Source organism: Solanum lycopersicum, chromosome 10, assembly GCF_036512215.1.
Source record: "Solanum lycopersicum chromosome 10, SLM_r2.1".
Taxonomy (NCBI): domain Eukaryota; kingdom Viridiplantae; phylum Streptophyta; class Magnoliopsida; order Solanales; family Solanaceae; genus Solanum; species Solanum lycopersicum.
The window spans coordinates 25179281-25195875 of NC_090809.1; the positions used below are offsets into that span (position 1 = coordinate 25179281).

The 16595-nt window shown below is 39.0% G+C and overlaps 1 protein-coding gene and 1 long non-coding RNA gene across 2 annotated transcripts; both read right to left on the reverse strand.

Annotated features, from left to right (window-relative positions):
- Positions 1–697: 697 nt before the first annotated feature.
- On the reverse strand, positions 698–1093 carry LOC104649803 (uncharacterized). The gene has a single exon (XM_010329351.1). It carries the CDS (start codon positions 1091–1093, stop codon positions 698–700), a length of 396 nt encoding a protein of 131 aa, XP_010327653.1.
- A 10691-nt stretch (positions 1094–11784) lies between these two features.
- On the reverse strand, positions 11785–14698 carry LOC109121229 (uncharacterized). Its single transcript, XR_002028703.3, has 2 exons — positions 13755–14698; positions 11785–12012 (listed from the first exon to the last, which is right to left on the reverse strand). It is a non-coding gene; the product is annotated as an uncharacterized lncRNA (long non-coding RNA).
- Between the last annotated feature and the right edge of the window lie 1897 nt (positions 14699–16595).

The window sequence follows — 16595 nt, forward strand, 5'->3', positions numbered from 1 at the left end:
TGCCTCTGTTCCATATATTAGCAAGTATGGAGTATCACCAATCGACGTTCTGACCATCGTTCGATAACCCAGTAAAGCATATGCTAGCACTTCATGCCAACCTCGATGCTTGTCAATCATTTTCTTCAGGATCTTTTTATATTCTTATTGGTGGCCTCTACTGCTCCATTCATTTGGGGGCAATAAGCAGTTGAATTTCGATGAGTGACCTTAAATTGCTCACATATCTCTCTCATCAAGTGACTGTTGAGATTTGCGCTATTATCACTAATGATGGATTCTGGCATTCCAAATCTACATATCAGATTGTTGCGAACAAAATCAACCACCACTTTCTTGGTTACCGACTTGTAAGAAGCTGCTTCCACCCACATAGTGAAATAATCGATGGCAACCAAAATGAATCTGTGTCCATTAGAAGCGGCTGGCTCTATCGGACCAATAACATCCATTTCCCTACGAATGGCCAAGGTGAAATCATAGCATTAAGTTCGTGAGGTGGCACTCTGATCAAATCACCGTGGACTTGACATTTGTGGCATTTCTGCACGAACTTGCAACAATCATTCTCTATAGTCATCCAGAAATATCCCGCTCATAGGATCTTTCTTGCCAAAGTGATTCCATTCATACACGTACCACAAACTCCAGCATGTATCTGTTCAATGAGCCTTGCAGCTTCGACGGCATCGACACATCAAAGAAGACCTAAGTCAGGAGTCCTCCTATACAGGACTTCTCCACTTAGGAAGAAATTGAGAGTCATACGGCGTATCGACTTCTTTTGATTGGACATAGAATCATTAGGATAAGTTCCAGACTCCAAATACTTCTTTATATCAAAATACCAAGGCAAACCGTCCGGTTCTGCTTCAACATGGGAACAATGGACTGGATGTTCTTTCAACTCTATATCCAGAAAATCGATGTAATCTGTATCCGTATGTTTAATCATTGAAAAGATGGTGGCCAGAGCATCAGGTAATTCATTCTGTATTCTGGGAGTATGTCTGAACTCGATCATACGAAATCTTTCACATAACTTCTGCACATGGCGTACGTAAGGTATAATCTTCTGTTCTTCACAGACCATTCTCCTTGAACTTGATGAATCAAAAGATCTGAGTCTCCAATAACCAATAACTCATAAACATTCATGTCGATGGCCATTTTCAAACCAAGAATACAAGTTTCGTATTCGGCCATGTTGTTTGTGCAAGTAAATCGGAGCTTAGCTACCATGGGATAGTGCTTACCAGATTCTGACACTAAGAATGCTCCAATACCTTTACCTTGATGATTTTCCGCTCCGTCAAAGAATAATCTCCAACCTGGATATGCTTCATAAATATACTCACCCACAAACGACACTTCTTCATCGTTAAAATAAGTCTTAAGTGGTTCGTACTCTTCATCGACGGGATTTTCCGCAAGATGATCAGTCAAAGCTTGGCCTTTATTGCCTTCTGAGTCACATACACGATATCAAACTCACTCAACATCATTTACCATTTGGCTAACTTTCCGATCGGCATTGCTTTTTGGAAAATATACTTCAATGGATCCATTCTGGAGATGAGGTATGTAGTATAGGAAGACAAATATCGTCTCAGATTTCTGGGCAAGCCAAGTCAAAGAACAACACGTTCTCTCCAACAAAGTGTAATGAGACTCGTATGGAGTAAACTTCTTGATTATATAATAGATATCCCTTTCCTTCTTTCCTATATTGTCGTGGTAACCAAGTAAGCATCCGAAGGCACTATCTAAAACAGACAAGTATAGCAACAAAGGACTCCCTTCTCACGGAGGAACCAATATCGGTGGATTGGACAAATAGTTCTTGATAACATCAAAAGCGGTCTGACACTCTTCGGTCCACTTTGTCGGTGCGTGTTTCTTCAACAGCTTGAAAATAGGCTCACATACCACGGTTGATTGAGCTATGAATCGGCTGATATAGTTTAACCTCCCTAAGAAACTCATCAACTCTTTTCTTGTCTTTGGCGGAGATAACTCTTGAATTGCTTTAATCTTTGAGGGGTCAAGCTCAATACCCGTTCTGCTGACTATAAATCCCAAAAACTTCTCGGTTGGAACTCCAAAAGCGCATTTGGCGGGATTTAACTTCAAGTTATATCGACGCAAATGATCAAAGAATTTCTTTAGATGTGTCACGTGATTCAAACTCTCATGGGATTTGATTATGACATCGTCCACGTACACTTCAATCTCTTTATGAATCATGTCATGAAAATAGTCGTCATAGCTCTCATGTAAGTGGCACCGGCATTCTTGATGCCAAACGACATCACCATGTAGTGATATACACCCCAAGGTGTAATGAAAGCCATTTTTTCCGCGTCTTCTTCATCCATCAGAATTTGATGATAGCCTGCATAACAGTCCACAAATGACTGCATCTCATGTTTGGCACAGTTGTCAATCAAAATATGAATATTCGGCAACAGAAAGTTATCCTTCGGGCTAGCTTTGTTGAGATCTCTTTAGTCAACACAAATCTTCATTTTCCTGCCTTTTTTTGGCAACCGGAACAACATTGGCCAGCAAGGATTGATATTGTGTTACTTCAACAAATCGGGACTCTATTTGCTTGGTGATCTCTTCCTTAATCTTCAAAGTCAGTTTAGGCTTGAATTTTTGAGTTTTTTGCTTCATCAGATCGAACCCCGGGTTGATCGGTAGCTTGTGAGATACGCCATCGGTACTCAACCCTTGCATGTCACCGACTTCCCAAACAAACACATCACTATATTCGGCAAGCAAATGAACTAGGCCCTCTTTCTGAGCTTCATTCAGGTGGGTGCTGATCTTAACCTCTTTAAAACATTCCGGAATTCCCAAATTCACCATTTCCGTTTCCTCTAGATTCCGTTTATGCTAATTCTCAAACTGTCAAAATTCCTCGGGGACATAATCTGGTTCCCCACTTTGTCTTTGTAATTGTCAACCTTGTCGTCACCTGCCTCATTTTGTTCATTTAGCTTGTGACATGACATGACATTGGCAGTTCTGTAATTTATGTTACTGAAATCATAAATAGACAAAATTAGGAAAGTAAGGCATAACAAACAACTAAATAAATTAAGTTAAAAATAAAGAGGCTTTCATTTAAAACAATGCAACTTTGGCCATGGCATGGGGCCATGCAGCCTTTTTCAACATCACAATGAAAATTCAAAAATATGAACGGTTAAGAAAAATGCAAAAATGGTGGGTCTCGAGACTCCTCCGGACAACCACCAATTTTAATGTGCATGAAATGACGCCTTTCTACTGAAGAGTTAGGGGCATTAAGATCGGCGTGGAGGTCCAGTTAAGGAGCACCTCCCCTGGTTCAGCATCGCGAATACCAGCTAGCTCGACCTCCTCCTTGACAACAACATCGATCTCCTCGAAGAAGTCACAGATTCCTTCCCTAAAGTCTTCAGGCTTGGCATACTCTCGGATTGGAAAGGACTGATACAGATGTGGAATCGGCTTAGTCAAAGATCGATCATTTTTCTTCTTCACCTTCATGTCATCATCTTTGGGGATGTACCCCAAACCATATTTGGATCCCTTAACGAGGACTGAACAGGCTCAATAATTCCTTGGGAATCTCTTCCCAATCTGAAGCCTGGCTTGAAACCATTCTGCAGCATCACAGTGGCAATCATTTTGTATACGATTGACATGGGGGTCTGTGGGGCCAAATATTCACCGATGGAATTCACAAGTTCCACTTTGTAAAAGTCTATACCTCACGGTATCTCATCAGTGATCGGAACGTTCCTGCCCGAGTGACTCCCCTCGCCGTGAATAACCAACTCTTCATTATTCCATACAAGCTTCATCATTTGGTGGAGAGTAGAGGGAACGACTCCAGCCATATGGATGAACGGCCTTCCTAGAAGAAGGTTGTAACTGGTATGTATGTCCAATACTTGGAATTGCGCGCAAAACTCTGCGGGGCCCATTTGAAGGGTCAAATTAACTGCCCCCAATGTGTCTCTTTGAACCCCATCAAAAGCTCTCACATTGACCTAGTTTTGCTCCAGTTTCCCAAGGTCAAACCTTAGTTGCCTCAATGTAGACAATGGGCAGATTTTCAAACCAGATCCGTCATCTACTAAAATGCGGTTGACAACCTTTTCATGGCATATCACGGTAATGTGCAGCGCTTTGTTGTGTGATCTTCCTTCGACTGGCAGCTCATCGTTACAAAAGTTGATCCGGTGCCCTCGAATAACCTGATGAATCATGGTAGCCACATTATCACTACTTGTACCGGAGGGTACATATGTATCATTGAGAGATTTCATTAAGGCCTGTCTGTGGGACTGAGAGCTCATCTGTAGGGCCCATTCAGAGATTTGAGCCGAAGTCTTCTCTAAATGTTTGACGATTGAATAATCCTTTGGTTGCATACTTCTCCAGAATTCTTCCGTTTCTCCTTCGCTTATCGGCCTCTTACCTGGTCCTTCTTCTATCCTCCGAGAGCAAGCTCGTCAAGAGTGTAGCACCTTAGAGACCTGGTCATTCCTTGAGCCGCAGAAGTTTCAATGACAAATTTGGGCTTGACGAAAGTTTCTGGCGGCACCAAGGCAACAACCTTTGTAGGTGTCAAAATAACAAACTCTCTCCTTTCTTTGACGCTTAAAGAAGCGACAAACCTTTCCAAGTCCTCATGCACAATGGGAGTAATCATCTTCGTTCCACACCAGTCTTCATCCGTTTCAATCATATTAACATTGCCACCTCCATGATTCGGCAACGGGTTTGTATTGACATTTGGCGCCGCCGGTTGGAGAGAAACTACCTCCTGATCGATCAGATCCTAGATTTTGTGCTTGAGGTTGATACAATCTTTTGTGTCATGTCCAATACTGTTGAAATGATTAGCACATCTTTGATCTGGCTTTTAGAACTTTAAATTGACATTCACAGGCTTGGGCCCCAAATGGTGGATCTATCCAGCCGCAGCCAGTATCTCATACAGTTTGGTCAGGCTTTCAGCAAGTGCAGTAAAGTTCCTTGAGGGCCTCATTTCTAATCTGGGTCGGGAAGGGTCATAACTGCTTTGCTGAGTGGGAGGCACCTGCTGGTAATTTTGGGTATTCGGACGGGGAGCTTGATTTCTAGGATATGGGTTTGTTTGATAATTTGGCGATGGAGCTTGGTAATTTGGAAGGGGATTTTTGTATAATGGAGCCTGGACTTGATAAATGGGCGGGGTTCCTCGGTAGCTCCACTGTATATTGGCACAATTGGGAGCATATTTTGATAGGGAGATGGAATTTGGTAAGGTTGAGCGTAATTTGGGTCAAAATTTTGGAGATATAGGGGTGGACTTTGGTACGGCAAAATTTGGGCTTTTGGATAAGTGACGGTATTATTATGATTATTGGGATAATTGGATTGCGGGTAGTAAGCTTTGTGAGACTTTGGCAAAGGCCTGGAACAACCTTGGGAATGCGACCAGTTTCTTGGGGGTTTTCTTCCCCCATACGAGACAACGTCAACTTCTTCTCTTTTCTTGTTCATCAATCTTGAAGATCCAGGTGACACGGATACACGGGATATCTTCCCCGATTTCAAACTGTCTTCGATAGTCTCGCCAATTTTGACTATCTCAACAAATTTTACTCCAACGAGCAACATGATTCTATCGTAGTATTCTGGCTGCTGAACCCACACAAACACTTTCACAACCTCTTTCTCGGTCATGGGTGGTCTTACTCTTGCTGCTTCCTTCCTCCACCTATAGGCGAACTCCCTATAGCTTTCAGTTGGTTTTTGCTTCATCTTCTCTAGAGAATACAGATAGGGAAGTATTTCGACGTTGTAGGCAAATCGGTCGATGAAGTCTTTGTCCAACGCATTCCAACTGGGCCACTGCCTGGTTTCCTATGAAGTAAACCACTCAAGGGCCTCCCCACACAGACTTAGGCTGAAAGTCGCATCAACAAGGCCTCATCCCTGCAAACTCCCACGAGCTGGTCACAATATGCTATCAGATGAGCCATGGGGTTACCCACTCCTCCGAATGTGTCAAACTTCGGAATTTTGAACCCTTCAGGAAGGTTCAGATCTGGATGGATGCACAACTCTTTGTAACATAGTCCAGCGATCTCTGGTATGCACTGTAGCTCTTTCATGGCCCTTTTGATTTCCTTTTTTATATCGATCTTCGCATCCTCCTTTGCCTTCCACTCCCTTTCTCGTTCTTCATAGTGATCCAACTCAGAATCGTGCACATCGTGCTTGATAAGAACGGGAACTTGGAAGGTGGCTCTCTTTGGCAGGGGTGGAGCTATAGAGGGACTTGGAACATTTTGGGCAGTCTTGTAGTTCTGTGGGTAAGCCTGAGGATTGGTGTTCTGATTTAAATAGAGATGAGGTGTTTGGGGGTTGAAAGCAGTTTCATTTTGGTTTTTGTTTTGATTCTTTGGCGGTGGAGCAGTTTGATGGTGAGTATTCTGAGGATGGGGTGGCATTTGATGGTGGTTATTTTGGAGAGGTGGTGGAGTTTGGTAAGATACAGAAGCGTATTGGGGATTTTGGGTCATTAGATCTATAACCAACAGATTATGCACAGGTGTAGAAGGCTGATTCTGAGTTGGATCCGTGTTTGATAAAGGGAAGTAGATTGGAGGTCTTCCATCAAAAATATTAGGAGCAAATCCAGGTGGAGGCGTATCATGTCTCCGTTGCATTTCCACTCTCATTTCTGCAACCTGTTGCATCAGCTGCATGATCAGTTCGTTTTGTTCTGCTACGGTGGAATGAGCCACCATAACGTCAGTAAGACTCACTTCATCGTTGTTATCTCCCATAACTGCCTTTCCTCTATCTGAACTTTGTCTAGAGAAGGAATCTACAGGACCTTTTGATCTGGTGAAGTAAGGATGATCTGCCAGCTTTTGATTGATACAGATCAGTTTCAAAGTACTTGAGAAGTGAAAGAACTCAAAGGCAGATTTGTCAGTGCAGATTCAGAGCACAAAATGCATAATATCACATAGAGCAGATAAACACACAAGTTGCTTTGTTTGAGGATATCTTTAGCCCACGAGAGAGGACGGGGATACATTTTTTAACAAGCAGGAATTTACTCGTTTTAGTTTTGACGCTATCTCAGGAAGGCTAAGTCACGTTGAGCTACGGTCTTCTTGCAGCTGCTTTTTGATGTCTGTTGACCTGATCTTCGTATCTTTTCATAACATGAAGGGGAGAATGAAAATTTTAAAGATAGGGGCCGGGCTGGGAGAGGTTGCCTACGTATCTCACAAGGAGAATTCAGGCCCAACGTAGTTCGAGTTCAGGATATAATATTTTCATTCATTCATTCATTACGATTACAAGGAAATTGAAAGACAACACCAGAATTCCTAAAAGACGACATGAAGATGACACTTCAATCGTTTCTCTTCTTGTTGCAACATTACTCTCTTCCTTTCAGACGATCTAGAAATGGGGTCTTGTAGATGATTTCCTTGTCGTTGTCCTCCTCAGTCACTTCGGGGTGAGTGTAGTCGAGACCACTATTGGCTGCTCCTTTTTCATAGGCGGGGTATTTTCCGCCCTTCAGGTTGTGGTGGACTGTCAGTTCCTTGTCAAGTAACGCACTTTTAGCTAACAGAGCGGCGGTCTCCAGGTCTATCCTTGCCTCTCTTGCTTTTCTTTCTTGCACTTTCAACCGAAGCGTGTCCAACTTCTCTCTCAGGATTTCGGTCTCCATCTCAACATCTTTGTTTCTTCTTATCTCCGATGCCAGATCCTTATCCATTGTCATGGCCGCAGCTTTGTAAATTGCGGTGGCCATGTCGACTCTGAGCCCTTCTTCCTTAGCTTCTTGAATTTCCCGAGTGATTTGTTCGATCTTTCTCTGTAGTTTGTCTTAAGGGATTTCCATTTGGATGTTCTTGCCCTTGTCCATAGTGGTAATTTTGCCTTTCTTGAGACGATGGAACAATGTTTTAGGATTTGTGGTATATGAGGAGGTCTTTTGAGTGAGAAACTTAAGACTTGGAAACTTTGGTCAGACATTTATAACAGTGGCTTCTGTATATTCTTTTTTGGAAATTTCAAGATAGGAGTGGGCTTAGGATATCCTCATTCATAACAACATAACACATAAACAGTTGAACACACATATATCGCGTCCTAAAACATACAAGGGGACCCTTTTGCGCCAAGGGTAGGCCTAGCGCATTTGAATGATGTACGTGTGAATTTGAACAAAATAAACAATTCCCCCCAAAATAAAATTTACTAGTGAATAATGATGTTCACAAAGGGGAAATAAATATCAAAGACAAACCCACGCAGGGGCCATTTGAAAGTGCGATAAAAGCAGGCCAACGCATGGCTAAAACAATGTAAATATATATATGAAAACCCATGCAGGGGTGAGGTCCACTATGTCGCTCCAGATGATCCTGCTTCATCGCCGTCCCTCTGAGCCTTGTGTTGCTGAAACATATATCTTAGCATCAGCAAGAAACCTTCACCCAGTCATCCTTTGTCTTCCAAGCTTTCGTATCGCATCCTCTCGATTTTATCCTTGATCCAGTTATCAAAATCATCATAACCACGCCTCAGCCTTTCAACATCTTGAGTCACCCTCTTAAGAGTGTCTTGGTTCTCGACAAACTTAGCGTATACCTCTTTCGCCTCTTCCTTTATCTCTTGTAGCTCGGCCAGTGCTTTTGCTTCTCTATCTGTTACACTGCGAAAGCTACAAGGAGTTTGAAAGGAGACGTTTTGTATGTCCTTCTTCAGCCATTCTTTATAACCCTTGTCATATCCAGCATTGAATCAGTCAGGGGTGATGGTGTCCTTATCCATATGCTTGGGGCCTTTCCATTCTCTGAACATTTCAGACGCGTTGTGCACTCTATCATCTCTGATCATACACATAAGCGCCATAGTACACTTCTCTGGGTATAGTTTGTCTTCTTCCAAACTGTCGTAAAACTTGAAATTGTGCATAAGTGTGAATTCCCTGAATTTCTGGTAGAGGAAGCACAACCTATCCGTGGCTCTCCACAACGAATTCTTTGGAGATAAAATGGTCGAGCATCCATTGGAGGTCTTCTTCTCTCAATTCGGAGAAAATTTGAGCCCATCTCCCCCTTGTTCTCCGATTGTTCATATTCACCCAGTATAACAGGTCATTTAAATCCTTAAGGGTATTCTTGTTGTCGAGAGTATGAAGCTCCTGATTCCCAGCACCCTTTGCTAAATGGCTGAGGACCCACCACTGAAGGAGTAGGTTACATCCTTGAAAGTATCAATGTCCCTCTTTACACTTTTCCAAGGCTCGATATATGTCTGATAAGATGACCAGAGCTATAGGGTAGTATTTTTTCGTCCCTTGGTTTTCATACCCTTTGAACAAAGTGTGCACGAGTGTTATAACTCGGGTATTGATACTCAACTTGGACCATGAGGGAAGACCATTGTTTCCAATAACGCCACAGCAAACGCTAATGGGCGAATTTCATTCCATTCTCTGTAGGAGATCTTGAACTCTCGATTGTAAGTGGCGAGAAGCTTGCATGTCCAAATCAGATATAAAGGTCCCTGAATGCTGCGTGGGATTCTTGGAACCAGTAGGCAAAGTCCTTTCCCAACCTGAACCAGTCCGCAATGTCATCTACGGAAGGCTTATTGGGGATGAATATATCTTCCTATTTTCTTGCTCTCCTTTCTATCCCAGTGCCTACTGTGTCTATACAGTCTCTTATTTCCTCCAAAGTTGGGGTAATTTCGGCGGTTCCAAATCTAAACACCATCCTCTGGCTATCTCAATATCCCGTAATTACCTCAACCAGTTCTGGCCAACCATTTATGTTGATCAGTTCTGTTAATGCACCCACGTATTTGTTGAGGGTTCTTCTATGATCCCCATCAAAATTATCATACCACATCGTGAGTTGAGGTGGCGCGAAGACGACCATGTCGAACTTTGGTAAACGGTCCATATCTGCGAAACATAAACTAGTTAGATTTTTCCCTACCCCCAAATTGGTTTTTACACGCATATCATTCAAATGTCAAATAATATGATGTGACGCGAGGTCGAAGACCTTAGACACAATTTTGGTAGTTTTCTACTAAATGGACTTAATACACCTTGGGTATAAAGCCGTCTTAGGCTAATGCTTGATTCGGTTTTGGTTTCGCTCTATCTTAGGTTTACTAGAATAGTTTTCAAGTTGACGATTACCCGAGTCAAACAAACATCGAGGTGAAGCTACCAAACAACGTCGGATGACCGCATTCAAACTATTTGTTTGATACTTCCAAATGAAGTCTTGTGTATTTCTTAAGAAGGCCGTGGAAAACCATGTAACTTTCATTTCCTTAATGCATACTACTTGCCGTTTGGCGGGAATACGCCATGAAATGCAACAGTTTCAAAACGAAAGTAACTAACAAATAAACAATTTATTGCAAATAGCCAAATAACATTAGTTTTAAGGTTAGAATCCTCCTACTTCCCCAGCAGAGTCGTCATATCTGTTTTATCCGAAATTGGGAAAATATTTAATTTCGAAGAATTTTTGATTTTTTTTAGAGAGTCGCCACTTAATTTTAAAGAAGATTAAGAAAAATATTGTTTTTAAATAACTTAACAGAAAAATTATTTAAAAACGTGAAAGGGGTTCGGAGATTCATATTAATGTGTTAGGAAGGTTAAAAACGCCTAAGACACCCGCTAACTCGCGGTTATCCAACAACTAACCTTATATGGCTAAAATTTAGTTTATTTTGAACAAAATATTGCTTAGAGTTTTGCTTGAAACTAAGTACTTGATTTTATAAATGGTTCGCAAATTTTATATGGCAACTTTCACATATAACAAACAAAAAATTCATATTTGTATGCTATAGCAAACTTTGCATAATTGTGCTCCATAGCAAACATAAAACTGTATAATTTGCTATACATATACAATTGTATAATTCGCTGGCCTAAATTGTATAATTCGCTTGCCTATTTCGCTGCAATTGTATAATTTGTTTTGCATATAGTTGAATCGAATTAAAATGTATGTATATTGCATAATTATAAGTGTATAGCAAGAAGATATATGTTTTTCTCACTTTATACAAAAACAGAAACACAATATATACACTTCTGTTGTATAAAACTAGAGGAAATTGTATTTCACTGCAATTGTATAATTCGTTGGCCTTTTTCTCTGCAATATTTGAAGTAAAATGTTTGTAAATTGTATAATTAAGTCTATAACACGAAGATATACATTTTTGCATGTGTATATACAATTTTCTCTCGCTTTATACAAAACAGAAATAGAATTATATACTTCTGTGTAGAAAGCGAGAGAGGCGAACGAGAATGGAGAGTGGCGACCGAGATTTTTGGGAGAGAGACGCTGGCAAATTTTAGCTAATGTTTGCTATGGAGCAAAATTAAATCAAACCCTAGCTATTCCATTTAATTTAGGTTATTAGTTTGCTATTATATACAATTTTCCCTTTTATAAATGGTTTGTAAATTTATTCACTCTTTTAGAATCGGTTTGAAATTAGTTTTAAGTTGATAAAACTTTTACGGCGCTCTAAGAGGGTTTGGAGTTTTCGACCGTTTAAAAACTACCGACAAATAGAGCAAGTAAATAAATGAACAAACAAGAGAGACAGAGAGAGATTTTTAGGTCCAATCCCGGATTTTGTCCGCCTTGGCCGGGATTTGGACTCACCTGCTTTGGGTCTTTACCCATTTGACTTTCTTTCGTACCTGTCCTAGTTTAAACAAATAATAAATACAAAATAATATTATTTGGCGACAAGGCTTATGCCCGAAATGCATACAACATAATAAATTTAATAGGATCTTCTAATCGACTTTCGGCCTTTTCAATCTTCATGAAACTTCGAACTTGTACGTCTGTTTGGATAGATTGACTAGATGTAAGAAAAAATGAGTCTCTCCGACTTTTCGAAATGCAAAGGGTAACGTGAGTTCTTGGCAAGCTTGGGCCATTTTACATGCAACAAAATGACGATAACGAGCATCATTAGATAAAAAATAAGAGAGACAACGCCTTTTAAGGCAAATTATTATAACAGTTCCTAAACTGATGTATAGCAACTAAAATCAAAGTCATACAAAATAAGAACAATCAAATGAACAAATAACAATTAAATACATGCTGACAAGTGAATGTATGCTAACAAGTGACGCTGACTGTAACCACATTCCGCAATATTAAGCTAAGATTAATCCTTTTAAAGCATCAATGAACGAGATTAATTATTAGAGAAGGACACTATAGAATATAAAATAAACTCCTAACGATTTTAGCAAGGAATAAGGCAACAAGACAAATGGAGCATACGAAAGTCAAATTATTACTTCCCTTTTAGCTAGCATGCTATGAAGAGAAAGAACAAAACCTCTAGCAAAAATAAAGAAACTACTGGCTAAAATAAGAACAAATGAAGTTTATCACCAGAGTTATTCTTCATGAACAAGGTTAAAATATGCTAACAATCATCCCTTATAAAATATATAATGAAATTTAATGTTAAACCAATGACATACACAAAGAACTTGGCAGATTGAGAATTAGGAAAAATACGAACGACATGAGTTAAACGCCTTACTATCTACAATAAGGAAACGAAGTTAGTAATACTAACCCACTTGAAACGATGGAAAACATTAGCTTATAACAAAAGCAAACAATTTAGTTCGATGGCAAAAACAAATAAGGTGAGTTTCAACGCAAGACAAGGACTAAAATGAAACAAAACGGAGAAAAAACAATTCCCTTCGCACGACACACCCATCTAAATGCACTGTCTAAATAATAGCAAGATATGCTAAAATCTGATTTGTAAATTCACCTAGACTTAAATGTCAAACGAAGGGCGTATTTAGCATACCAAGGTAGGAACAATCCGCAGCCAAGACGAAAAAAGATTCAAACTAGAACAGGCAAACCAAGCTAAAAAAAACAAGACAAATATCTCTAAAGCTACTGCCATAAGTGACCATTTGATACTCTTATTATCTATGTCCACTTACTCATATTAAAATTAGAAACAATCATATTTCATTCTTATTATATATATATATATATATATATATATATATATATATATATATATATATATATATAGCATACGACTAGACCAATATTATTTGAACTTATACAACAGAACACAGATAAAAAATGATGCTACCTGTCAAATTCTCTTAGAAACAAAACATTGTCCTAAAAACACATCCAGTCATCCCACATATAACCTGCACAATCCTTTAACACGGAAAAGGAACGATGGATGTACATTCCCCCCTTTTTTTGACACTAAGCAATATAGATAAGTAGGGACAGCAAACATGATTCACAAGAAATCAGTAAACAAGCACGAGAAACGGACCTACGATAGTCAACAAATCTGTAAGAGAGGAAAGGGGACAACACCACGAACTCAAAACAGAAAATCAATAAGTTGCAAATGTCGAATACATGGCAAATCAAAATCTCAAGCAAGCCATTCGATAAGGAAGCACACAGAGGATTAAAACTAACAACAAATAGCTAAACAGGTTGGTATTTGGAAACAAAGATGAAAAGAACAAGGCATTTATGAAGCAAGCTCCATTATACAAGAAACTACATAACTTCGAAACAAAAGGAAATGTTGAGCTCTTCTGCTAAGGATTAAAATAGAGCTACATTACAGGAAAGAATAAGATGGAACAATACCTTCTGCGATGCAGCGAACAAGGACGGAATGGACAAGAAAGCAGTGACTTCACAACCACACGCAAAGACGGTGAACTCGGATGACGAAACAGAAATTGACAAAAGCAGGAACAATATCACTCCTTTGGACTTACTGACTTCATGTTGCTTCCTCCCTAATGTTCTCAATATCTCATTTTAAGAAATTTGAAATCCCAATCCAAAGATTTTTACTCTGTTTTAACAGAGATAAACAAGAAATATTCCAAAATCTGCCTCCGAAGATCTCCTCTAATTATGAAGTATTTGCTCGAACCCTTTATATCATAAAATCTCCTTTTGTTTTAAGAAAAAAAATCAAGACTCAAGAGAAAACAAAAACCTCAAAAAAAAAATCCCCCCCTTGTTTTCACAGTGAATCTTATATAGGAGAAAAACTAGGGTTTTGAAAAATGGAATTGGGGGTAAGATCGAGATTCCCCCCTTAGTCTTTTCATTTTAAATCAAGAAAATACTCCAAAGTTATTGGCTGGAGACCTGCGCGAAATTGTACAGTTGCCTAGCGGCCAAACAATCTGTGGCGTCTAATTTCTTCGCAAGGACGAACACACAATGAGATTTAGCCACCTCTATCTGTTCGTCGTACCAATCTGCTCCAGAAAATCAAGAAGAAATAGAATGCCTGACAGTCCTTCATCTTCCATTTCACGCAGTGAAATCACAGTGTATCCAGATGGCTTTCCGTCGACGCGCGCTCGCGTGGGATGAAAGGGTGCGTCGGGGATCCGAAGTGGGGTTCACACATCTGCTGCTGTTATCTTCTTTGGGAAAATGTTAGAGCGTCTGGAACGCTACCCTCTCTTGTGACCTAGATTGAGTCAGGTCAACTAATGAATAGCTGGGTTGGAGAGCTGAAAGGGGTGGGTCAAGTTTTGGGCGCTTTTTGTGGGCTGGAAATTTGAACAATTGGGCCTGAGATTTGTTGGGTTACTGACTGTAATGGGATATTTTATGTGGGCTGGGTAATAATGAAAGGGCTGGAGGAAAGAAAATAAAGGCCCAAATTTGGTTTTAAGACAAGCTAAATGAAATATTAAATGAGCTAAATCGGATTTAACTCACAAATTTGACTAAAACTAAAATAATATGAATAATTATTAATTAACAAGCCTCTTAACCTTAACAAAGCATAATCAAACTAATTAATTCACAAATATAAAGTGTAACTTTAATAAACAAATAACCAATACTTAGATGATTTTTAAATATTCGTAAAATATACTAATTATATATAATCATGTAAGACATATACATTATAAAAAGAATTATAAAAAGTGAAAAAACTATTTAAGATAAACTTAACAAACTATTTTGAATTTTAAAGAACTAATTATTCTAATGTTGAGAATTAAGAAGCTCGGTGATTAATTTATATTGTGGAGAGAAAAAACTGGGTGTCAACAAATATGTTTAAGTCAAACGTAGCTAAAAAAAATTATAAATAAAAGCATAATTTGGGGTGACACGAGTGTCAAATAACAGCGGAGTTTTGGTTGTAAATATCAAATACAACATCAAACAATATGAATAAACAAGCATATATACGGGATTATTTGGATGTGATAGGATTATGGGCTAAGGTATACAACTCGGTAATTGCAAATCATAGTAAATATGTTGTAAATCAGTGATTGAGCTAGAATTTAGAGAGGATAAACTTTCTCTCAAACAATTTACCCTGAATAATATTAGTTTCTCTCAAATACCAATAAGTCGCGATTAACAACCTTTGTTTTAGTCCATTCATTCTCTTGAGATGAATTTGTGGAAAAAGATTTTGGGTTCACTCTCTCGAACTGAACCAATGAAAACCCAATACCCGCACACCATCATTTCATTAATCTTGGTTTCAATCCTGTTTCTCGAGAAAGCCAAAAACACAAAGATAGAATTGCATTTGCAACTACAACCCTTTATATTAAGCCACAATTACGGAATGAAATCAGTTTAGAACAACATTTAGACTATAAAAATAGAAATACCCATCAACTAAATCAACCCATAATCACACCCCAAGAATTGGAGTTTTAGCTAGAAATAGTAAAAAGAAAGAAATCAATACCAAATTTTATTTCTGTCAATTGGGTAAGATAAATATTGTCTTTAAAAAGGTATAACATGAAGAATATTAAACACCCACTTCTAATTTCTTAGAAATGGAAATTTTAAAATCTTCAAATATAAGGAAAAATATTATCTCTAAACTCAGTCTAAAATCTCAAACTTGAAAACTGAATAATGTTTTTATCCAACAAAAGATTCCATACTAATCTAAAAATTTAAACAAGTATTTATAGTCGCCAAAAATTTTGTTGTGTAGGACTATTCAGCGCAGTTAGTCGAGATCGTCGATCCACTCGGCAACCTGCCCTTTGGTACATTCCATTGCCTTTTTTCTTTTGGCCTTTAACATTTTCAGGTTTTGTCGCTTTGGGCGATAGAGTACTGCATCTGCAAAACTGTTTGATAATTCATTGACTGCACTTTTTTATCCCCGACGTAATTTTCTCTTTCAGGATTTGGCACACTAAACATTAGGGAAGACTAAAGGTCGTTCGGCGACTCCCCTAACGGGTTAGGCGATCCTCAAGCCATTCTTTTTCTCATTAGTGTCCATGCTTAGTTCCTCAATCTAAATACCTGAAAATCAAGAATTTATATCAATTAATGGCTCAAAATATGTATTCAAGGACACTAAATCTATTAATATAATGTCTTAATAAGTCTAAAATATGGATTCATTAGTCTCATTCGAATAGTCTCTCAAACATAGCAGATGATACAGGCCTTTGATGAGACACA